Raw genomic sequence first — 25,646 nt, 5'->3', positions numbered from 1 at the left:
ATCGTGTGTTGGGGATCTGTTATAGGAGAACCAGGATATCATGAGAGCTTTTCGTGAGAACGTTCAGAAGGCTCAGAATCAGCAAAAGCAATATGCTGATCAGAGGAGGGTTGAGCGATCTTTTGAGATCGGGGATATGGTGTATCTGATGCTACAACCCTATAGATAGTCCTCTCTTAGGAAGAAGGGCTCAGAGAAACTCAAGCCACATTATGGGTCATTGAGGATTATCAGGTGAGTTGGCGAAGTGGCTTATGAGTTAGATTTACTGGCAGATAGTAAGGTTCATAATGTGCTCCATGTTTCTCGCCTCAAGAAGGCATTCAGACAACGTATAGCTCCTTCTTCAGACTTACCACCTTGAGATGATGAGGGGAAGTTGATATTGGTACCTGTGGCCGTCATAAAGACTAGAGAGCTTCATCTTCGGAGACGGGTCATTAGGGAAATTTTGGTTAAGTGGAGAGACCTGCCGATAGAGGATGCTACTTGGGAGAACGAGAGTATTTTACAACATCCAACATTGAGTTTGCTTGAGTATAAGCAAATTCAGGGAGGGCGGATTGTAATATCCCCACTCTAGTCTTTATCAGTTACTGATGGGTTAGCCTATTATTTGGACTCTCGTAGGCTAACATGTTTGGATAGAGAGTCTCAGTGGTAGTTCCACTTCTTCAGTTTAGTCTTGGGTTCAATTCCAGGGCCTTAGCAGTAAGTGTGTGGGCTTAGTTGAGGGACGTACTATTTATAGTAAGTCAATCTGGCAGGTGTGCTATTTTTAGTCAGGGCACCTGGACACATGGGGGTTATTTAGTGTTGACTCTAGCCTCAGATGACACGTCAAAAGATTGAATAATGAAGGAGATATTAATATTTTAGTGGTTAAGTTATTTAATTAACTTATATGGTTATTATAAAGTCATAAAGTGACTTTATTAAATTGAAAGCCACTTAAATACTATAAAGTGATTTTTATTAAATCACTTAAGTGAATTTGGGTGCCCAAGTTGATTAATAAACTATGCAAAGTGAATTAAATACATTTTAATGTATTTAAAAGGCATTTGGACGTACTTCTTGGAAATCGTGCCTTTTTTGGGTTTATTAAGGCAAAGCAAGCAATTCAACCTCTATCATTGGTTATTTGACATTGCTTGTTATTTTGCTCTGTGGAATTATTTGACAAGGGTTTCAAAGGTTTGGCCATTGGAGAATGGAAATTCTTCGTGGATCTGTGATTGTGAGGTTGTGGAAGACCAACTAAATTATTGCAATTGTGAAGGTTTCATTCAGGAGTCTTATTGTGCTTCAACATAGATTCTTTTATTCAAATATTGCAGATTTTTTCAATAAGGAAAGGGCAAATCAGGTTAGACGCCCCTTTTAGCAGCATATTTCATTTCAATAAGCAGCCGTACAGTTTCTAGTTGCTGGCTGTACAATTCAAGCTTGGCACGTGGGTCCAGGAAAATGATGTTTTGTTTGGGAGGTTGAAACGCCTTCGTATTTTGCAAATTGGTTGCATCATTCCCAACCAACATTTTTAGGTGGTTTCGTCACATTTCTTGGCCTGGAGAAATTGTACTCTGGACTTGTACATCTATTTTGGTCAGTTTCTCCCAGTTTTGGCTGGCAAACTCCAGAATTCTTTATTTAAAATAAGCTGAGGACCTATAGGTATGTTTTATGTATTAGTTTCATTTGCAATAGTTATCTAATTCATAATATAGATTCAATTGCCCTATATTTGGTATCTATTCAGTTTTATGTGTAATTCTTGCTTGGTAACTTGTTATTTTTTATTTAAAATTGTTCAAAACCCTTGAAAATCCAAAAACAAATCAGCAATAGTATTTCAGGAGTTAGAACCAGCAGGGTTCTTACAAAAGGTTCAATTTGTATCATAAGGTATGTTTGACTAATTAATAAAAAGTGGTAACAAGTTTCTAAGAATTGCCTCTATACATAAAAAGGTACAATGAGGTATATAAGATAATAGAGTGGAGTATTAAAAAGGGGAATTTTCAAGGACGTGTGAACTATGTGAAGAATAAGGAAGATAAAAATCCATACATGAAAAGAGTGAGAGGAGATTATGAAGAAGAGAACAGATCTCTTTTGATTAATCCATAAATAGATTATAAAGAATAAATTGAGATCCTTTTGGAGCTGAATTGTGATCAGATTAGTAATAGATTGAAGGAGGAGCTGATGTGCGGATTCGAATAAGGAGATTGCGATTCCTTTGCGATAAAATTGTGATCAACTTTATAGAAAATTAAAGAAGAAAACATTGTTGCATATCTATACTAGATTCGTAGGGCAACTTTGTAAGAACCCTGCTGGTTCTAACTTCTCTGAAATCTTAATTCTGATTTGTTTTCGTATTTTTCAATAGTTTTGGATAATTTAAGGTAAAAAATAGCAAGTTTGCCAGACAAGAAATGCACATAAAACTGAATTGAAATGAAATTGAGAGCAACTGCAACTGTATTATGAAGAGAATAATTGCTACAAATAATTATAATGCTAATTGCATACCCATAGGTCCTCAGCTCATTTTAAATAAAGAATTTTCGAGTTTGCCAGCCAAAACTGGGAAACTGATCAAAATGAGTGTACAAGTCCAGAATATGAATTCTCCAAGCTAGAAAAGAGATAAAACCTCATTATAATGCTGGACGTTGGGAATGGAGCAACTAAACTGCAAATTAGGTTGGCGTTCCAGCCTCCTAGGCAAAACGCCCTCTTTCTGGATCCCATGTGCCAAGTTTGATTTGTATGGCCAGCAATGGGAACTTGTACGACTGCTTTATGGAAATGAAAATGTTGCTAATAGAGGCGTCTAAACTTGAATGCCTCCTTTCTGATTCCAAATCTGCAAATAATTGAAGAAAATAACCTCTGATGATGCACATACAGACTCCTGAATGAAGCCCTCCCAATTGCAATAATTTAGCTGATCTTTCATAGCCTCAAAATCACAGATCCATGAAGAATTTTCGTTCTTCAATAGCAAACCCTCTGAAACCCTTGTCTTAGAAAATCCATAGAGAAAAACCAAGCAATTTCAAATAACCAACAATAATAGAGTTTGAATTGCTTTTTTCCCTTATAACCCCAAATGACACGAATTCCAAGAAAGTACGCCCAATTGCCTTTTAAAATACATTAAATGTATTTTAATTACTTTACATAGTTCAAAAAATGAATTTGAGCGAACTTTTCATTTAAGTGATTTTTAAAGTCACTTTATAATATTTAAGTGGTTTTTAATTTATATAGTCACTTTATGACTTTATAATATCCATAAAAGTTAATTAATTAACTTAACTACTAAAATATTAATATCTCCCTCAATATTCAGTCTTTTGACGAGCCGTTTGAAGCTGGGGTCAACACTAGATAGCCTTCATGTGTCTAGGTGCCTTGACTAAAAATAGCATTACTGCCATATTGACTTACTATAAATAGTCAGTTCCTCTACTGAGCCTATACATTGACTGCAAAGGCCTAGAATTGAAACCAAGACTGAAAAGACTGAACTAAAGAAGTGGAACTACCCTTGAGACACTCTATCCAAACATGTTATCCTACGAGAGTCCAAATAATAGGCTAACCCATTAGCAACTGATGCTGACTAGAGTGGAGACATTACAGTCCACCTTCCCTGAATTTGGTTGTCCTCAAGCAAACTCAATCCTGGATGCTGTAAAATGCTCACTCTCCCAAGTAGCATCCTCTATCGGCAGATCTCTCCACTTAACTGGAATTTCCTTGATGACCCGCCTCTGAAGATGATGCTCTCTAGTCTCTATGACGGCCTCAGGTACTAATATCAACTTCCCCTCATCATCTAGGGGTGGTAGATCTGAAGAAGGAGCTATATGCCGTCCCAATGCCTTCTTGCCGCGAGAAACATGGAACACATTATGAACCTTACTATCTGCTGGTAAATCTAACTCATAAGCCACCTTGCCATCTCACTTGATAATCCTGAATGGCCCATAATAACGTGGCTTGAGTTTCTCTGAGCCCTTCTTCCTAAGAGAGGACAAACTATAGGGCTGTAGCATCAGATACACACAATCCCCGATCTCAAAAGATCGCTCAACCCTCCTCTGATCAACATATTGCTTTTGCTAATTCTGAGCCTTCTGAATGTTCTCACGAAGAGCTCTCATGATATCCTGGTTCTCTTGTAACAGGTCCCCAACACTCGGTACTCTGCAATCGCTCATCAATAAATCCAGGAAACTAGGAGCATCATAGCCATAAGAAGCTCTGAAAGGTGTCATCTGGATAGTCATGTGGTGAGTGGAATCATAACAATACTCACAAAGATGCAACCACTTCACCCAAGCCTTTTGTTGCCCTGAAATATAGTTCCGTAGGTATCCCTCCACCCATTTATTGACAATCTCAATCTGCCTATCAGTCTGAGGATGGTAGCTAGTACTCGGAGTGAACTCTATCCCGCATAGCCTGAATAGCTCATGCCAAAAGTTACCCATGAACCTACTATCTCTATCACTGACAATACTTCGAGGTAGCCCATGCAATCTGAATACCTCACGAAAGAAAAGATCTGCCACCTGTGCTGCTAAATAAGTAGTCGTGATCAGGAAGAAATGTGCATACTTAGTCAATTGATTAACTACCACATAAATGTTGTCTCTCCCTTGAGCTTTTCGCAAGCCCGTAATAAAGTCCATTGACACGCATTTCCACTTCCTCTCAGGAATAGGAAGCGGCTGAAGCAACCCAGCAGGGTAAGTGTGCTCTTGCTTGTTCTGCTGACAAAAAGAGCACTCCCTGACGTACTGAAGAACATCAAATTTGAGAGCCTTCCAAGTAAATCTCTCTCGTACCTGCCTATAGGACTTAAAGTATTCGGGATGACCAGCCATAGGTGAATCATGTAAAGATCTCAATACCTTGTTCTTCATATCTGAACTTGGGACTAAAAATATTCTTTGTAAATGATGAGATCACTCACAAGAGAGTACCTGATGTCTTGTACTGTCCCATCAATAATGTCAGAAGCCCATGGGTTCTTGGCATACTCCGCTATGATCAAGTGTTTCCAATCGTCAGAAACCTCTGTCATGGAGCTCAAATGGGGACGACGAGATACGACATCAACAACAACGTTTTGAGTCCCTTTGACATAGTAGATGTCAAAATCACAAGACTGTAACTTGCTGACCCACTTTTGGTGACACTTATTTAAATCCCGGTGTCCAAGGAAATGTTTGAAGCTGTTATGATCATTTTTGACACAAAACTTGCTGCCAACTAAGTACTTTGTGAACTTGGCCACTGCATGCATGATGGCCAAAAATTCCTTATCATAAATGCTATAGCTTGTGTCAGGACCCCTTAGCTTCCTTCTCTCGAAAGTTATAGGATGAGGATCCTGCATAATCACTGCACCAATACCCTCTCCACATGCATTAGAATGAAGCTCAAAAGGTTTGGTGAAATCTGGTTAAGCTAGAATTGGACATGTAGTCATCAACTGCTTGAACTTCTCAAAACACTTTTGTGCTAAAAGTGTCCAAACAAATGCACCCTTTGTTGTCAAATTAGTAAGTGGTGCGGCATGCCGTGAGAAACCACTAACAAACCGATGGTAGAAAGCACATAAACCAATAAATCCCCTTAGCTGCGTCAAATTCGCAGGAGTATGCCAATCAATAATGGTACGAACCTTATCAAAATCCATGCGAACTCCCTCTCTGTTGATTATGTGGCCCAAATATAACAGTTCTGCCATGCCCAATGCACACTTGGACTCCTTGGTGTACAAGGACTCCCTGTCAAGTATGCCGAAAATAGTATCCAAGTGAGCCATGTGCTCCTCCCAAGTTCTACTGTAAACCAAAATGTCGTCAAAGAATACTAGAAGAAATCTCCTCAACTGAGACTGGAAGACCCTGTTCATAGTGGACTGAAAAGTAGCTGGTTCGTTGGTTAAGCCAAAGGGCATAACCAAACACTCATAGTGTCCACAATGACATCAGAATGCAGTCTTCTCTATATCCTGCTCTCTGACACTGATCTTGTGATATCCTGTCCTCAAATCAATTTTAGAAAAATAACAAGCTCCGTGAAGCTCATCTATCAACTCATCATTGCGAGGAATGGGATACTTGTTCTTTATTGTTCTTCTGTTCAACATCCTATAACCAATGCACATTCCGAGTGTACCATCTTTGTTCTTTACCAAAATCACTGATGAAGCGAAAGGAGACTTACTCGGCCTTATATGTCCCATAGCAAGGAGTTCTTGATACTTTTCTCAATCTCATGCTTCAAATGCTTTGGGTGCTGGTAAGGTGTAATCATGATGGGCTTGGTGCCCTCCTCCAACTCAATGATGTGCTTTGTGCCTCTATCAAGAGGTCTACCAGGTGGTATGTCGCTGAACACCTTCATGTGCTGAACTCTAAGCTCCTGTACATCTAAATGATAGGGTGTTTTACGTTGCTCCTCATAAGTAAGCATCAACTTACACTTTGCTGCCCACTCTACCATATCATGTTTGATAAGTCTCTTTATTCTTCTGAGAGTTACAACTCTCAAGTTGTTGTCCTTGATGGCTTTAAGTACATGATTTTTTCCATCAGCCTTAAATTTCATTTCCATATCCCTAAGGTTGAGTGTAAACTCTCCAATTGCATGAAGCCACTTCATGCCAAGAACCACATGCGTGTTCCCCATGTTTACCACATAAAAATCTGCTTTAAACTCATAGCTATTAAGTTTCATAGGCAGATCTGGAATCACTCTATCACAATTGAGAGTGTAACCATCAACAACTTTTACCTTAATGCCTTCAAATTCTTGAGTTTGAATACCACGCTTTTCCACCAATTGTGCATCTATGAAATTGTGTGATGCACCTGTATCAAGTAAGGAAATGACTCATTGACCAGCCAAGAGTCCACGCAACTTAATGGAGCCTTCCCTTTGCATGCTAGATACATGAGCTTCCTGTAGCTCCATTTGCTCTACATTCGCAACTTCATTTTCAGAATTTTCAGTCCCTGAATCCTGTTGATCAGCTTGCTGGTCTGTATTTTCAGTCATGTTTTGAGCCTCATAAAACCATTCCATATGCTTATTTTGCCCCTTAGGCTTGAGAGGAAAATCATGGTTTTGATAATAAGGGCCCTTGCCATAAAAACACAACCTCTTCCTACGCAAATCATTTATGGTTTCCCTATCCAAAGGTGCTGCAAATATCTTCTTTTGATCAGCATTGTCTGATTTCTTTGGATCAGATTTGTTGTCATTATAAGATGAAGATGGTTTTGAATTGTTGTTTGGAGTGAACTTACTACGTGGAGCTGTAAGTTCCATGCTACGTGCTTTCCTCATAGCTTCTTGCAAGGTAGGGGGATCAAAATCTTTAATCCAACACTTCATAGGTTCGTAAAGACCTTCAACAAATAGTATAACGAGCCTTCTCGCTGAAATACCTATGACCATGATCGAGAGCCTTTGAAATTCACCAATATAAAACTCCAAGCTGCCCATCTGTTTCAACTAAGCTAAATCTCTAAAATATAACTCTGGGTCTCTCTTGTCAAAGCACTCAACTAGTCTATCAGTAAACTCTTGATATGTAGTGATAAGGTCATGCTACAAGGTAACCATCCCATTGTGCCACCAGTCATTGGCAACTCCCTCCAAATGCAAAGCTGCAAACTTAATGGCATCTTCCTCTGTCATAAGACGTAAGTTCAAGAAGGTATCCAACTTGCTAACCCAAGCTATGGTTGTAACTCTACCGCTGCCATCAAAAGTGGAGAGTGTAAGCTTGTTACTGGCATATCTGAGATCATTGAATTTGTTCCATGGTTTCCTGTCATTCCAATTCCTACTATGATCTCTCTTTTGACTGATGAACCTATCAAAGTTAAGATGATCCTTAACTCTTTGTGGTATTCTATCGCACTCATCATGCATTACCATCACATTATCTGCAAATACCATGTCATCTTCCTCCTCAGCCACGTCCTCTTCTTCAAGTTCATTTCTCACAAATGTTGGGCATGTAGGCCTATCATAGGTGCGTGTGGGTGTCACTCTTGCCCTTGGGTGACCAGCAACACTTCCATTCTTTTCCTGATTTTGGTTATGTCCCCTAGGCATAGTGATCTGTTGTATGGCTGTAGTCAGCTACTGCAACACATTTGCCACCTATTCCTGCCTAGTCACTAGACCTATCATAATAATTCTGGCTTCCTCGTCCTCATTGTTAACAGGGTCTCTATGTGGTTCACCATCATTCCTATCTCCCATGATTTCCAATGGTATCTTTTCAATTTGATCCTGGTTTCCCTATAAACCAAGCCTCCTGCGTGTATAAAACCTGTGAGGCCCAAACTGATGTTGATGCATAAGAACTTCTAACCCTCCAGGAAGGCAGGATCAGAGTTTTGATACCACTGTAAGAACCCTACTGGTTCTAACTTCTCTTAAATGCTAATTCTGATTTGTTTTTGTATTTTTTCAATAGTTTTGGATAATTGAAGGTAAAAAATAGCAAGTTTGCTAGACAAGAAATGCACATAAAACTGAATTGAAAGGAAATTGAGAGTAACTTCAACTATATTAAGAATAGAATAACTGCTACAAATAATTCTAATACTAATTGCATACCCATAGGTCCTCAGCTTATTTTAAATAAAAAATTCTGGAGTTTGTCAGCCAAAACTGGGAAACTGATCAGAATGAGTGTACAAGTCCAGAATATGAATTCTCCAAGCCAGAAAAGAGATGAAACTTCCTGATAATGCTGGACATTGGGAATGGAGCAACTAAACTGCAAATTAGGTAGGCATTCCAGCCTTCCAGGCAAAACACCCTCTTTTTGGACCCCACGTGCCAAGTCTGATTTGTACGGCCAGCAATGGGAACTTGTATGACTACTTTATTGAAATGAAAATGCTGCTAATAGAGGCATCTAAACTTGAATGCCTCCTTTCTTATTCCAAATCTGCAAATAATTGAAGAAAATAACCTTTGATGAAGCACAAATAGACTCTTGAATGAAGCCCCCCCCAGTTGCAATAATTCAGTTGATCTTTCATAGCCTCAAAATCATAGATCCATGAAGAATTTTCGTTCTTCAATAGAAAACCCTCTAAAACCCTTGTCTTAGAAAATCCACAGAGCCAAACCAAGCAATTTCAAATAATCAACAATAATAGAGTTTGAATTGCTTTTTTCCCTTATAACCCCAAATGGCACGAATTCCAAGAAAGTATGCCCAATTGCCTTTTAAAATACATTAAATGTATTTTAATTACTTTACATAGTTCAAAAAATGAATTTGGGCGAACTTTCCATTTAAGTGATTTTTAAAGTCACTTTATAATATTTAAGTGGCTTTTAATTTATATAAAGTCACTTTATGACTTTATAATATCCATAAAAGTTTATTAGATAACTTAACCACTAAAATATTAATATCTCTCTCAATATTTAGTCTTTTGACGAGCCGTCTGGAGCTGGGGTCAACACTGTATAGCCCCCACGTGTCCAGGTGCCCTGACTAAAAAATAGCACTACTGTCAGATTGACTTACTATAAATAGTAAGTTCCTCTACTGAGCCTATACACTGACTGCAAAGGCTTGGAACTGAAACCAAGACTGAGAAGACTGAACTTAAGAAGTGGAACTTCCCCTGAGACTTTCTATCCAAACATGTTAGCCTACGAGAGTCCAAATAATAGGCTAACCCATCAGCAATTGATGCTGACTAGAGTGGGGACATTACAAACTTGAAGAGGAAAAATGATAGCATTGATTGTGAAGATAAGTTCTATTTTCCAAAACTATTCTTAGAATTTTAAGTTAAAAATTATAATGAAATGTTTTCAAATTCGATAAAACTATATTTATAAATCTATTGCAATTCTCACTTTAAGTTGGAAATATTTTCTCAGGACTAAATTGAGGTAAATCACAAACGGGGACATTGTAGATAATAAGGAAGCGACTCCTTCAAAAGGCAAATATTATGAAGGGTTGTGGTCTTTCAAAAAGGTGATAATTGTTAAAGGTTGTGATTCTTACAAAGATTTGAAGAGTTGTACTCTTTCAAAGGATGGTAATTGTGAAAGGGTGAGACTCTCTCAAAGGGGAGAAGTGATGAAGGGTTGCGACTCTCTCTCAAGGGCAGAAATGATGAAGGATTGTGACTCTTTTGAATGGTAGTAATTGTGAAAGGTTATGACCATTTCAAAGGGCCGACATGATGTAGAGGTGTGACTCTGCCTCACTTTGGAAGATATGAAGGGGAGAAGGTTTCATTTGAGGAGAACATCCAGGGAGATGAATTTGGGGATCATTTATTATTCTCAAAGGCAACAATGAAAGGTGGTGACCCTTTCACGAATAAAGTATAAAGGAGAATTCATTCCAAGCAATGCAGGATCACTTATCAATCATCACTCATGAATCCATCGAAACAAATCCTTCATTCATCCGTCAACCATTAATCCCTCAAGAAGTCGAGCAAACAATCAATCAGCAAGATCAAGCAAACAATCATCAAACCCACATCATTCATCACTTCTTTTTTGGGATGAAAAAAACAAACATTTCATCAATCAAGCATCACTCTATCAAATCAACATTCATTCAATCATCATCCACCAATATATCAGACTAACATTCATTACATCATCACTTATCAATCAGATCACAAACTTTTAGGTATAAATTGCATTCAGAAATAAAACAGCCATTTATATTTAGTAGAATAATTGGTATGCATTATAGGATTAAGACTATTATTTAATCTCTTATATGAATCATTCATCAATCAAGCATCACTCCGTCAAATCAACAAACAATTCATCAATCAAGCATCACTCTATCAAATCAACATTCATTCAATCATCATCCACCAATATATCAAACTAACATTCATTACATCATCACTTATCAATCAGATCACAAAGTTTTAGATATAAATTGCATTCAGAAATAATCCAGCCATTTATATTTGGTAGAATAATTGGTATGCATTAGGATTAAGTCTATTATTTAATCTCTTATATGAATCATTGATTTATTTATTTGATTAACTTGGCAATCCACCAAGGAAACACAATAGGAATGCAGGAGTATGGATGCCCATTGAGTTGGTTATTTGTGGGCGCTCAGTGAGTTGCTTGCTTGTGGGCCAAGGGGTCGGATTGAGCTGGTTGCTTGTTCAACGCTGTTGGGCTTAATCATGGAGGATAGTCTCCCGAAATCCTATGGTGTTTTCCCCACAAGTTACTAATATGGTTGAAGCTATAGTGTGCATGTTTACAAATAGGATTCTTCATTAACATTTTGTTTAATGATTAATTGTTTTTTCTCATAAATTCAATTGCTATTGTGTAATATAGTGAAAGAATACTCTTGTAAATAAGTTGTATTTTTGGATTTGTCAGTCTTTTGGGCAAAATTAGGTATATCCCATAAGGGGACATTACATAGTCATGCAAACACCTCTTGCTGCTTTTTTTTACGATATTGTTGTCAAAACCAAGCTGATTGTAGTCAGAACCTAGCTTCCTTTTCTCTTCCTTCATTTTATGTATGCAAATTGTTGAACTTTCCTAGAGTGCACAACTGTCCTATCTAGTGGCCTTCATGTCCTCTTTAAGTCGAATGATTTCAAGGGCAAGGTTTGCATTCTATTTTCAAGACAAATTAAGGTCAGGTTTCATCTGTTTGTCCTAGGAATGTTGATAATGGTAAAAATAGTTCCATATGCAAGATCATGTCCTATTTTAGTCTGACTTTGAGGGCAAGGTTTGCATTTTTTATTCAAGACAAAAGTATTATTAAGGCCACGTTTCAATTGTTTATCCTAGGAATGTTGACAATGGTGAAATTAGTTACATATGCAATATCATATCCCCTTCCTAGCCACTGTACCCTATATTAAATGCCAAATGTGCGTCCTATTAAGGTGCATTATTTTTCTCCATAAAAAATCGATCTCAATATCTGTCTTGTAACCATATTTTGTAAAGGGCCTATTAGAACGATAAAAAATCCAAAATTTATGAGTGTGTTTTCACTGAAACTAGAAGGGTGTTGTGGAATTCTTTCTTCCTGAATCAAGTTTCAAACTGAAACTTATGAAATTGATACATGTTCAACAATTAACAGTTAAGAAAAGAATAGAACTTTCGCATATAGATTAGAGGGTTTTGGGATTCAATTGCGAGGAAAAATTAATTTCTGGTGTATGCTACTGGATTCATGAGGCATCAAGATTCAACATACACTAGTGGAACTTTTTGAATAATATGCTTGTTATGTCATAATTTTTATTTTTCACATCTGAAGATTCTCTTTTCAAGATTATTTATCTGCTTTCAATTGTATATATTATGGTTGTCTGAAGCTTAGTGAATCACAAATTGCAATATATGATGTTTCCTTTCTGTGGTTTGAATCAATATCACTGAAGGTAATTGTTGTAACCTGCCAATTGCTTCAGATTGCCATTTTCCTATCAAGGATTTTGTGGAACCTACGTTCATGATTCAACAATGTGTTAAGTTGAAGAAGATCAGAATGGCATTCAGGTATGACCTGGTTATTAGGTTGCATTTGTTTTTCTGTTTCACCTATATTACCAATTTCATCCTGGAAAATCAAGTTTGTTCTGTTGCTCTTAATTAACTTCTTTTTTCTTGGCGCAAGTTATTTGTGCCTATTAACATATAGCTATAGAGGTGGCATCTAGCTATTCAAACATTTTAAAAATTAGAAGGCTACATATTTTTCTTTCTGCTTATGGTATTGTTATTTTGAGAGATCTTTATTTCTTTATTCTCATCTCTAAATCGAGTTTGGCTTCTCTCTTTGCATACACTGCCATCCATCCATTATGATATCTGCTTTTCAGTTCTCGATTTTTTTAATAGTATTCTTCCTTCAAAATAAAAGTAGTTTTATTTATTTTTGTCCATATTCTGTTTGGGTCGTAATATTCACAAATCATTATCATTTGGATATTTGTTTTTACTTGTTTTAATCTTCCCTTGGCATAGTGATCAACTTACCAAGTTTAATCTGCTTGAAATATTCTTCTTGCCGAAGTTTTGTGTCTACAATGTCATTTGTAGAGTGAAATTTGTCATCATCATATGAAACCATTAACAAACACATTATTTTGATGAAGGAATGTATTTAGTGCCTTAATGTTTGAGTTATGATGAATCAGTAAACCTGTGTATGGTTGGACTGTTGCTATCAATTGTCATATATATGCTCTTCCCTCCTATGCATAGAAACCATATTGTCCTAAATAGGGTACTTCATCTGCAAGTCTATTGCTTATAATATAAGTCAGCTACAGGTTCTGACCCACTTCCTCTTCCTCAGATCTCTATCTGTGGCCCTGTCTGACATTTGGAACACTTTGTTATTATTCTTTTACTCCAATTCTCTATTGTCTTATCCTAGAACTTTACAATCCAAATCCAATTTCAGCTCTAAAAGGGGAGACAGCAAACAAGAGTTTTTTGATGAGGGGACGGGTTTCAGGGATCGGGGGACCAAGGGCCTAAATTTGGGGATGGTGAGGGGACGGCGGGGGGACGCCAGCGGACTGGTGTTGGGGGAGCAGTGTTGATATAAAAATAGAGGTGAACTGAAATATTCAAGGCAAAATGCATCTCTGTGAGTGCCCCATGAAAGGCCAACTAGTTTGTTCATGAAGTTAAAGGTTGCAATCAGTATGCAATGGCATGTACCATATGGCAAGCGACTTGGCGGTGTCCTTGGCAGGGGTGGCGGAAGTGGTGGTGCTGTGGGGGATGTTTCCCCCAAGTCCCCAAGTCTTGGAAATGCCCCATACAGGGGAAGCCGATTTTTTGGGGGGGAATGCATCCCCGTGGAACACTGAGGCTGTGTACATCTGAAGATTATGCATATTGCGACAAATATTAACAGAAAAACATCAAATTGCTTAATCTGCAAACAGTTAATTGTTAAAGCAAAATGCTCCAAGACAAAACCTTAACAGAAATTGCCCAAATTCCAAACAACAAATTTAAAGATGATGTCCGATGGGGAAAACAAAAAAACCTAAAAGCTTAATAATTTTTTATTTTTAATCAAAAGTAAAAAATTGAATTTTATTTGGTGAACTAAATAGATTAGGGACTTTCTTTTCTTGTGTAGTTGGTGCTTGTGTGACAGTTATAGATGATACTTAACAAATGAGTTATATCCAAACAGGTTTCAGTATAGAGGGGCTTGGTAAAGTACTATCAAAGAATGATTGGCTAAGGCTTTCGAGGTCCTGAGGTTTAGCTAAGAGGTCTGTTCTGAAGCTCAGCTTAAAAAAATGTTGCAGAGGACAGGTGGCCTAAGGCTTCTTTATTACTTTGTAAAAGTAAAATTACAATGACTTTCATTCAGATGTCCTTACATGAATTTGATTACCTCCTTACATAGGATAAGGGATGTTCTAGAATCATCTTCTGCCTACAAAGATAACAATGATAGGGGTCCTATCACTTACTAGTTGGTGGTGTCTGCATACCATGTTCTGAACAAAAGATTCCCTATAATTCTCTTAATGTGTCAACCAAAAGGATTCCACCTGTTGCTTACAATTGTCATCATCCCTGATAAAATAGGTAGGGCCAAGATTCCTATAGCACAAACCAAATGATAATAGTGACATACCCACTATCTAGCTTTGTTTGATAATGATAAGCCCATTATCATGACTGATTTGATATTGAGTTCATTGTCTGCAATGGAACTTTGTGACCACAAACAAATTTGATATCATAGTGAATATCTATGCTGCTCCTAATTAACAGTAACACTTTCTTTTCTAGAAAGATTAAGACCTGTGGGTTAGAACAATAATAATCCATCAGAGTCGTACAACTCATCGTTTAATCCTGATAAGCCCCGATATGTAATTTCCAAATTATTTTGATTCCATATTCTCCATCTTTCTATTTATGGAATGATATTTGGTCCTGGTGTGTCTATTGGACCGGCAAAGTCTAAAACATATCTAAATTAATAAGAATGATGAAGCTTTTTGATTCTATGTTTGTTTGTTCCTTTATCATAACAATTTACAACCTTTGCCGTACCAGTATGACACATTATCCATTCAAGATAACAGTGAGGAAAGTCAAAACAAAGATTATAATATCAGAAATTGTTTCTTCTATTGCGTTGGTTTTCTTGGCAGTCATTTTTGTTGTTGGGGTTATTGGATTACATCTAGAGTTTTTATTAACACACAAGTAATGTTAGTTAATAAGTGTTGTTAGTAATTCATATTAGGTTAGATATTTGGGAGTTAATTCTTGTATGGATGTTGCTTAGGGTAGTTGATATAAAAAACCTTTACTAAAGCCAAATGCAATCTATGTAAAATCAATCCTGAATTCATCATAATACAGTTTGCATATTAGTTGTCTGCAAATCATTTTGTAGTTTCAATGTAGTTTCAGTTTTATGCACTCGATTCTAATCATGGTGTAAATTGCAATGGTTTGTGTACACATTTTCAATATGGTATCAGAACACTCTTGGCTACTGCTTTATTAAGTCTCAAAAGCTTGATATCAGACAAAGCAAAGCATGGGAAATTGCACTTTCTGGTGTGCAAATAATGTTGCTGTTCAATCTCTATTCTTTCAACATGGCTGTAGAAGCAACATGGGTATCTAATTTGTGCAAGGGATAAGTTGAGAGTTACAATGGAAAAATTGAACACACCCATGAGGGAATGAGTTGCTTGCATAGGAGAAATTGTAATCCTATCTGTGTCATCCTTGCAATACATGTGCAGTTTGAATAAAACGACAAAAAGCTTGCGGATTTGTCAAAAGGATGTGATCTGCAGAGAAGAAAACATAAAGGGGCATGGTTTGTCAAATTACATATCCTATCTTTCTATTTCTTTTATTTGTTATTGCTCTTCCATTTCAGTGTGTTTTAGTTTAAATATATGTAATAGACACATTTGGAAATCTCAATAAAGAGCAGACATATTTGTATATCTAACGCTGTAATACATTGTACTCAGTGGTTCTTTCTGCCTGAGATTGGAGTTGTTTCCAAATCCAAGGGTTGAAAAATTATCTTACATGCTTGTTTGTTAGGCTCTATTTTGAATAATTGCAACAGACGATGGGGATTGGATTGAATGTGGAGCATATATCTATTGGTGTGTAGAAAGGCATTATTTTAAAGCTTGCAGCCGTACTTCTGGTCAAAGCCGCTTGCGTTTGATTTGTTTGTGCAGATTTCTTTCACAGAATATTTATTTCATGATGTATTGAGTTATGAAATAATTCATTAAGCACGAGAGGAACATGGCATTATGTGGTGGTTAATTCTGGCAGTTTGAAAAGCTTTATTTAAGGACAAATCCATGAGGCTATACACTTATAATCAAGAGAGTTGAATGGTAAAGTTGGAAGATGAATTTTTAGTTTAAACTTAAAAGCATTAAAACAGTGTATTGACCGAAGCCAATTTATATGCAATAGATTTTTCACTTTTCCCCAATGTTTATTGGATAGGCATTTTTTCAGATGGTTTGTATGCATTCTATTTGAAGAGGTTCCTGACTGAAATGTTTATGACACTTGGTTTAATAATTTTTGAAGCATATTATCATCAAATAAACATTCATATGACAAATTTGACATACATATATTTGATTTGCAGCAAATCAAAATGGCAGATCATATTAAGCTTTACAATGATAGTCTGCTGCCTTGAATATCAAGCTGCAGAAAATTGTTTATATAATGTCCTGACCTTATAATTGCTCCAAAAGGGTTTGACTGGACTGCTACTCCGAGACCACACTTGCTGTTCATAACCTGTCCAAGCACTTGAGGATAGCTGCAATTGGTCCCGAGTCAATACATAGCCCTCAGATCCTATTCAATCTAGTGATAAATGCTAGAAAACATTCATATTGTCATGAGGAAGGTGCAGCCAATCCAAATTGTTGTTACTTAATCCAAAATGACCCCCAAGCCCTCAGCATGTAGTGATTCTCACGCCCAACTTTGGCTGCAAACACACTTGCCTCAGCCACAAGTTCCTCACATGTCAACAACAGAGGAGCTCACACCAGCAACCAAAGATCTCTATACCTAACAATCAATGACTTCCACGCCCAGCCTCAACTATGCATCACCTAGCCAAGGGTTTACATAAATTTGTCTATTAATGACTTCAAATATAGTGCCCAACTTATCTAAGCCTGTTTCCTTGAAATCTTCAAATGTGGCATCCCATTGTCTTTACTATAAACCTCTTGCAAATATTCCGATAATTTGTCTTGACTCTTACCTGCAAGACTTCACAAATTATTAAATCTTCAACCGTTAACTCCTATGTGAAACTTGCGTGATTCCAATTGCAATTTGGCTAGAGCAAATGTATCATCATGAAAACTAATTCAATCCATTAGCTGCACATGTGAATCCTGGGTGAGTCCACCAAGGTTTGGCTAAAATGGGTTTTCGTCCAATCAACCAAGAAGCCCAAGGGTTTTCGTCCCAGGGTTTGTTGAATTGAAAGCAAAAGATCTCAAAGCTTTCCAAGAAAATAACATGTCAAGAATGAATTTCTTTTTGACTCTCAACTCCTTTTATATCCCATTTTTGAGATAATTACTTTATTTTATTTTCTTTTATTTCATTTTCCCGCTTATAGAGTGATCCACTTTACAATTTCCCATTTACATAAAATAAAATCATTTTATTAAAATAACCAAGGTCTAGTTTGATCAATTAAATATAAAGAATATTAAGAAGTTTAAGACTATTTGAAGCAGTCACCGGCTAGGAGAGACCTCAAAGAGATCAGTCCAGATTGGTCAGCAAGAGTAAACACAACTGAAACACAAGGACATGATGGAGGCAATGCAAAACAGATTGAATTATAACATGAAAACTGATTACAACCAACCGGTAACAACCGGGTTACAGAAACCGGCTCACAGGCCTGCTAAAACATGCTCAAAATACAAAACAGGTCACAACCGGGACCTCAAATCTTAAGATTTATCTTCTATGCTTCGTCTAACTTCTTGGTTACATTCTAATGCTCTATTACAATGATTTATACGATCCAAGAGGATCTGGTTGGCCCAAAAAGGATCAAAACTCGAAGAACAAGACCTAACGTGTGAAACCAACAAGGTTGGCCTGCGCCAAAGAAATTCCTCCGGAAAATCCAAAGGATGAAGAGTAGATCATGGGAAAAGGTTGGCCACACGCCAAAGAACATCGAAATCAATGCTCAGGGCTCCGCAAGCTACGAAAGGGGATCCAATAGATCACCAATGCAAATAGGTCTACGCAACCGGTAACAAAAAAACTATCTCGGAAACCGGTAGCGATAACTTGCCGAAAAATGGTTCAAATGCTCCACGGTTTGGGAATAAGGAAGATGATCGAGTCTTCAAGTAAAATCCAACTCCACAAGTTCCGGTGAGTTAAATCTGGGACACACAGAAAGAAATGCTGAAACTGCAAACAAAAAGCAAAACAAAAAGGAAATATTTTGGTTGATGCAAGATTGCTATGAACCAGGGATGCTCTTGCATCAGACATCCTGGGTTGTTGAAAAAAAAGTGAGTCGCTCACTGTGCTGGGGTCAGAGGAAAACCAAGGCGGTCTACCTATGCCTGAGAAATCCAAGATGAATCTTCAACTGGTATGTCCTTCCACTTCACAAGATACTCCTTATACTAATTGCTCCGGGTACTACGCCCAATCCTATTGTCCAAAATGTCTTCAATCTGATCCGGTTTCTTCGGGGGCAACTGTTTCTCCAAGTCTGCAATACTGTCCTCACTAAATTCTGGTTCATGATACTGATGAAGATCTGCAATGTTAAACACAGGTGAAATACTCAGACTACCCGGTAACTCCACTTCATATGTATTCCCAGAACTTAAATTTCTCAAAATTCTGCAAGGTCCAAACTTTCTCATCTGCAATTTGTTATAAGTTCCAACCGGGAATCTTTCTTTTCTCAGATACACCATCACTTCATCGCCAACTTCAAATTCCTTATGTCTCCTCTTCTCATCTGCCTTCTCCTTGCTATTCATGTCCTCCAAATGTTGGTTAACTTGAATATGTAAGTCCTTCATGTGATCTGCAAATTCTTCTGCTTCTGAACTTCTCCGGTCTTCACTGCTAATGTCTCTTAATTCTGATATACCTCTAGGGTGTGCTCCGTTAACAATCTCAAAAGGTGTTCTTCCGGTACTCCTGTTTACTGAATTATTGTAGGCAAACTCTGCTTGTGCAAGAATCAAATCCCAACTTACGGTTTTATCTCCAACTAAACATCTCAACAAATTTCCCGAGCTCCAGTTAACTACTTCTGTCTGTCCATCAGTCTGTGGATGAAAAGTAGAACTGAACTTCAAATCTGTCTTCATCTTCTTCCAAAGTGTTCTACAAAAATAGCCAACAAACTTAGTGTCTTTGTCTGAAACTATGATCTTAGGTAACCCATGCAATCTCACTACTTCCTTGAAAAATAGGTCTGCTATATGTAATGCATCTGATGTCTTCTTACAAGGTATGAAATGAGCCATCTTCGAGAATCTATCCACTACCACAAATATAGAATCATTCCCTCTCGGTGTTTTAGGCAATCCAAGTATGAAATCCATGCTTATATCGTCCCAAGGTCTTACTGGTACTGTCAAAGGTTTATACAATCCCACATTCTGACTACTACCCTTTGCAACTTGACAAATTCTACAACTTTGCACATATTTCCTAACATCCTTATGAATCTGGGGCCAAAAGTAATGCTCACTCACCAATGCTACTGTTTTGTCAATACCAAAATGTTCGGCTAATCCTCCAATATGTTTCTCCTTTATCAGATTCTCTTTCATAGAACTCTTAGGTATGCACAACTGAACTCCTCTGAATAACATCCCATCCTGAATGAAGTAATCCAACCACTTGCTTCTATCTATTGTAACCGGTTCTCTACATGCTCTCCAAGGACATGCAAAATCCGGGTCATCATCATACAAGGTCTTCAATTCCTCAAATCCTAATACTGTCACTCTCATCTCTGTCAGCAAATTCCTTCTCCTACTCAATGCATTGGCAACTTTGTTAGATTTCTCACTTCTATGCTTCAACACAAAGGTTAACTCTGCAAAAATTCTACCCATCTCATATGTCTCTGATTCAACTTACTTTGATTGTTCAAATACTGCAAAGGTTGATGATCCGTATACAACACAAACTTCTTAGGCAATAGGTAATGTCTCCACTTCTTCAAGGCTTGAACTATGGCATAAAACTCCTAATCATACACTGAATATCTCCTCCGGGCAATTTTGTGCCTTAGTGGCGGAGTTCAAGTGAAGTTTTGCAATTTTGTGCCTTAGTACAAAATTTAACCTTGTTCAACATTTCAATTTGCAAATTACAAGATTTCAACATTGAATGCAATATTTCAACATCTTGTAACAAAAATGCAACATTTGGTGACAAAAATGCAACATTTTGTGACAAAAATGCAACATTTTGTGACAACATTGCAACAACTTGCCTTCATGATTTCAAACTAATTTCAAACAATTAATATCAAGGTTGCATGTAACACTTGCAATTCCTAACGGAATCGCAAGTAACTTTTCCAAATTGAATGTAACACTTCAACTTGCATTGTTCGCACTCTTAACAATTTTGACAACATTTCTTGCATTTTGACAACCTTGACAACATTGACAATATCAACAAGTTTTACAACAACAAGCAACTTTCATCATCAAACAATACCATGTGACTCAAACATACCTTAAAGACAAACCTTGCAATCCTAAGACACTCCATCTTGGATTGACCAAGCTAAACCGTCTTGTAAGAAAAGGCTAAAGACTTGAACTACTGCCAAGCCAAACAAACTAAGCAAAACAACCACTCTTAAAAAAAAACGGAAAGTGGGTTTCCTCATTTGCAATGGGGTGATGTGTGAAAACCAATGATATGCTTCTTCCCCCAAGGAATAGGGAAAAAGTCTGCAAGCTACATCTCCATACTCAATTGGTCTATTTCGTAAATGATCTTCAAACATCTTGATGTGATCTTCCGCTGTTCGGTTCAAATCACTAGCATTTATACTTAGAGAAAAAGTTATCCGGATTCTTCACATCTCATGTATTTATTCAAATACAAGCGGTGATAGGTTGGTGACCAACCATGTAGCACCATTTGGGGGTGGTCCTTGATTACGATCCATTGCTAGATCTTCTTCATGAAATATAGGTCGGTCAAGATCTTGTTGGTCTTCTTCTTGATCTTGATCTTGGTATAGAGGATTTCCAAAGATATTCTCTCCTCTTAGCACGTCCTCTTGGTCAAACAATCTATCTCTATCTGTTGTGTCGGAGCTTGGCGAAGCCTCTCGCCTCCCAAATCTGGATCTATGGGTGGACCCCAACTCACAATGTCTTCGTTCTCTAGGAGCGGATCTTAGAATTCTCTGAAATCTTTCAGGCAAAAATGAATTGATGTGATCCAGTGTGACTTATCTACAATCAATTCAAACTTGTTGTAGTCTTTGAGCAAGTAGATCCCTTTCAACTTGAGCTTCAATTCGTTCAGCTATCTCTTCTTCCTCGTCCAACACAAAAGTAACTCTAATGTATTGTGGTGCACTTGTTTTCACTTCCCAAGCACGTTTGTTTAAACTAGATATGATGTCTCTTTCTTCTCCCAAGTTCTGTTGCTCAAATTTGCCCTCTCTAGTTGGTTCATTTCTTCTAGTGGGTGCAGGTAGCACCATCGTGGTTTATACTCAACATAAAAATTCTCCCATTGATTCAATTTCTTCTCTGCTGATTTGTAGGAGATGGGTTCCTTCGATTGATTGCTCTAGGAACAATGACAATCGAAGGCAAAATTCCCGACTCTTCCTCTTTATCAATCACGGCTCTCACTTGTCGGAATTCAACATGACTTCTTTGGTTTCTCCAAGCAAGAGTGTTCAACTATGAGATGATATTTTGTTGTTCACCTAAGACGAGTTCTTCTTCAGACAACACCATTTCGCATCATAATCTTCAAAAGCTTCAACTTGAGGGACCTCCTTCTAGCGCCAATTTTGTTGATGTGTGTTTTACGCACATACAAACACAAAATAAAATACCAAAGTATTTTACCCTCTCTTGAACAAAATCACCTCAGATGCTAAATATCTGATCAACTAAGACGATTCCAAGGTTTCTACGGTCAGTTCTTGACATGTGGGTAACTTAATGGCTTAATGTGATATTGTTGTTTTCACTTGGGGACTTACACAATTGTTCTAGTTTGCTGAGCTTAGCATAGATTTGGAATAGGTTATGCTAATGACTTAAGATTTTGCAATTAAGCTCTTGTTCTAATCTAACAAAGATTTCTTAAAAAAGGACAAAAGGAATAGGGTTTAGGAATTTCTATTCTAACCTAGAATGCAAGAGGCAATGAACAATTTCAATGGAATCCTTCTAGGCAAGGTCTCACCATCAAATGAACAATTTGACATAAGCTTAGTGCAATCATCTAAGGTAAATCTCATTGATGTTCAAATTATCATCGTCAAACATTGGTACCATGAAGGCAATGCATAACAATGGACATGCAACAATTGAAGTTAAGTTCATATAAAATTCCAGTTGACAACGCAAGGCTAGCTTACAATCATCAAGAAGCTAGTGGTATGAATTAAATGGATTCCACACAAATACATTCAACAACTTTTTCACCCAATCTAAAATACTTGAAAGCAAATTCTAATCTAAAATTCGAATCTAACTTGGAGGCAATGAGAACCACAAATGCATACAACACTTAAACAAAAATCACCAAACTTCAATGAATCTGCAGCATGTAGACGACAATTCTCAAAATTCTCTTTCTTACAAATGAGAGGCAATGGGGTATATATAGAGCCTCAAAAGAAATGAATGGCCAAGATTCGTTTAGAATCAAGGGCCAAGATCATGCCAACATAGCCCTAAAGTTGCCCTAATTAGGGTTTACATAAAAAATGAATCACCAACATGTGATCTAATAGAATAATGCCTAGTCATCAAATAGAGAATCTTCTAGAAGATTCGGGCTTGCATTCATCTCTCTAGCAGCATATTCCAGGAATCTGGCCAAAACTGAATCGAACTCCTCTATGGTAATGTTGGGTAAAGTCTCTTGCTGAGCATCAATCACATCCAACGCATCAGAACAAGCGTCCAAAGTATTCTTCCAATTTGACATAAGCTTCTGCGAACTATGGACATGGATCAACAAGGAAACCAAATCATCAATTTGATTCTTTTTCAAAGAATCCAACTTGCTGAAGTACATGAACTTCATTTGATCTCTCAATTCTTCTAAGTGTAGACCGCTGGAAGCATTGACATCTACCCCTAGCAATTCTTTAATGGATGTAAGGATTTTGATTGAATCTCCTCAATTGATCCTTCCATCTCTGCACAATTTCTCCGTGCATGCTCATAAGTAGATTTCCGCATGGCCAATGAACAATACCAACCCTAGAAATCATATATATCATCCTCATGCACAACTCCCTCATGGATCAACGTGGACATAAGAACTTTCTTGAACACTCTGAGGTCGGGAATGGTCTTCTCCTGAATCAGCTGGAACTCATCCCAAACTCCCTCCAAATCTTGTATCCTATATACGAGCATAGTCGTCCTGTCAATGCCTGGAGAAACTAAGTTAGGAAATCATCTGCCTGTTTCGTCACATCCTCAATCCATTTACCAAATTGTGCATGTGTATTCCTAATTGCCTCATGATCAAAATGGAGTCCACGATCAACTGTGATAGGCGAGACAAAGGTTGGATCTTCATGCCTCATCCCTGCAATATATTCCTTGAGCTTTCTATTCTCAAGCTCCACAATATCTTTCTTTTCAATCTCCCTATCCAATCTTGCATTGATTGCCCGAACTGTATCATTGAGTTCTTGGAAGTCCTGTGTCTTTGTAGTTCGTCCAAGGGCAACCAAAGTGATTTGGTAATCCATGGGAGTAGCGACATCCCTAGTCACATCACCTATTGGGATAGCCACTTGTGCAATCCACATGCCTGTTTCATCTCTTGCTATATTTTAAAATATCCTAGCCTTCTTTGGTTCCTTCTCCTTATTATTTCTGGCTAAATAGTCATCAAAATCATTGATAGGTTGTGTCTCTATCATCTTCTTCCTTTTCTCCATGCTTCACAACAACCAATTGGGAATGGTGGAAATTTCCATCCCATCATCAAGACACATCTCTCGATCAAGTCCCCTCAATGCGGATATAACATCATCATCATCATCATCCTTATCCTTGGTCAAGTCATAAATATTATTGCCCAAACTAACCTCCAACTGGGCAGTAGGAGATGTTGACTGCTCTTCATCTTCATGTCGTAATGCCGATGTTGCTGTAGCATGTAACTCTTGAATATTCTCTGGTAAAATCATTGTATTTGAGCATTGTTCAAATTCTTTGCTCTTCTCTAGAACATCAACCTCCTTCACTGATGGGGAACTAAGGGGAGACAAAGGAGTGCTAGGTTTATGCTTCTTCTTCTTTGTTTGCTGACTAACTATCTCCTTTCCCTTCGTCTTGGATTCTCCAGGCATACTCTTTCTTCGTTTAAGAGCATGACTCTCCTCATTTGCATGAATCCTCACATCACTGATTGTTCTTTAATCATCTTGAAGAGAGGACTCCTCTTGTTTCATTTTCTTATAAGTGAAAACAATGCCCATATCTATCAATTTGTTCATATACTTGTCTACCCATTCTTTGGAGAAATTAGCAAGTTCCTGCATGAGCACAGACAAATCTACTACTTTTGGCTGCGACCAATTAGGCAAAAGGATAGGCTTATTCACTTCATTCTCATATTGCGGATGAGTATGATCACTATCATCCACTATCTGATCTGGAATGAGAAAAAGTTCACATTTCCTCATGAAATCAATTGACATTCTGGACCACATCCTCTTTCTTACTGCTTGTTCATCCATGAGATCAACCCAGAAATCCTCAATGTCAAACTTATGTATGAATCTTTCTCCCTTAATTCTTTCAACACTCTTATGCAGATGAAATTTATCTCTTCTCTTATAGGTTCCAAGGTGATAAAATGCAATCTCATCAACCACTATACTAGCTGCACCAACAGTGTGGCACACCTTCAAATTCTTTCCTATGGCAATAAGGAAAGTCATCCCCTATTCTATGCTTCTTCTGGATGAAATCAAATTCCAGAAGTTGTCTCACCACCTCAAGTAGGATCATTCTATTTGTAGGATACCTAGGAAGTTTGTAAGGTGTGGATCTGAATCCTTGAATCCGTAGGTATGTGAAGGTGGGAACTGTATGTACCACTATCCATATTGCTCAACTAGCTCCGTTGCCGCCTTGGACAACCTTTTATGGATACCGCCTTGTAACATTCTTGTAATATACATGGTGAAAGCATCGTTCACCCTCCTATAGTCTTCAATTCATCAAGTTGTGGATAACATTCATAACTTCTATATTGTCCCGGTCCACTCCCGACTTCGC

At 37.6% G+C, this 25,646-nt stretch overlaps 1 protein-coding gene across 4 annotated transcripts in view; it reads left to right on the top strand.

Moving 5' to 3' along the window:
- Positions 1-25,646, top strand: part of LOC131071590 (pentatricopeptide repeat-containing protein At5g02830, chloroplastic) — a 278,239-nt gene that overhangs the window by 68,873 nt on the left and 183,720 nt on the right. For all 4 annotated transcript variants that reach the window (XM_058007494.2, XM_058007493.2, XM_058007496.2 and 1 more), the window contains exon 2: positions 12,525-12,612. In XM_058007494.2, the coding sequence (XP_057863477.2) occupies positions 12,525-12,612 (88 nt within the window). The remainder of the gene's footprint in view (positions 1-12,524; positions 12,613-25,646) is intronic.

Source organism: Cryptomeria japonica, chromosome 11, assembly GCF_030272615.1.
Source record: "Cryptomeria japonica chromosome 11, Sugi_1.0, whole genome shotgun sequence".
NCBI classification, from domain to species: domain Eukaryota; kingdom Viridiplantae; phylum Streptophyta; class Pinopsida; order Cupressales; family Cupressaceae; genus Cryptomeria; species Cryptomeria japonica.
The sequence above is the reverse complement of the archived record's forward strand: the minus strand, read 5'-3'. Positions and strand labels throughout refer to the sequence as shown.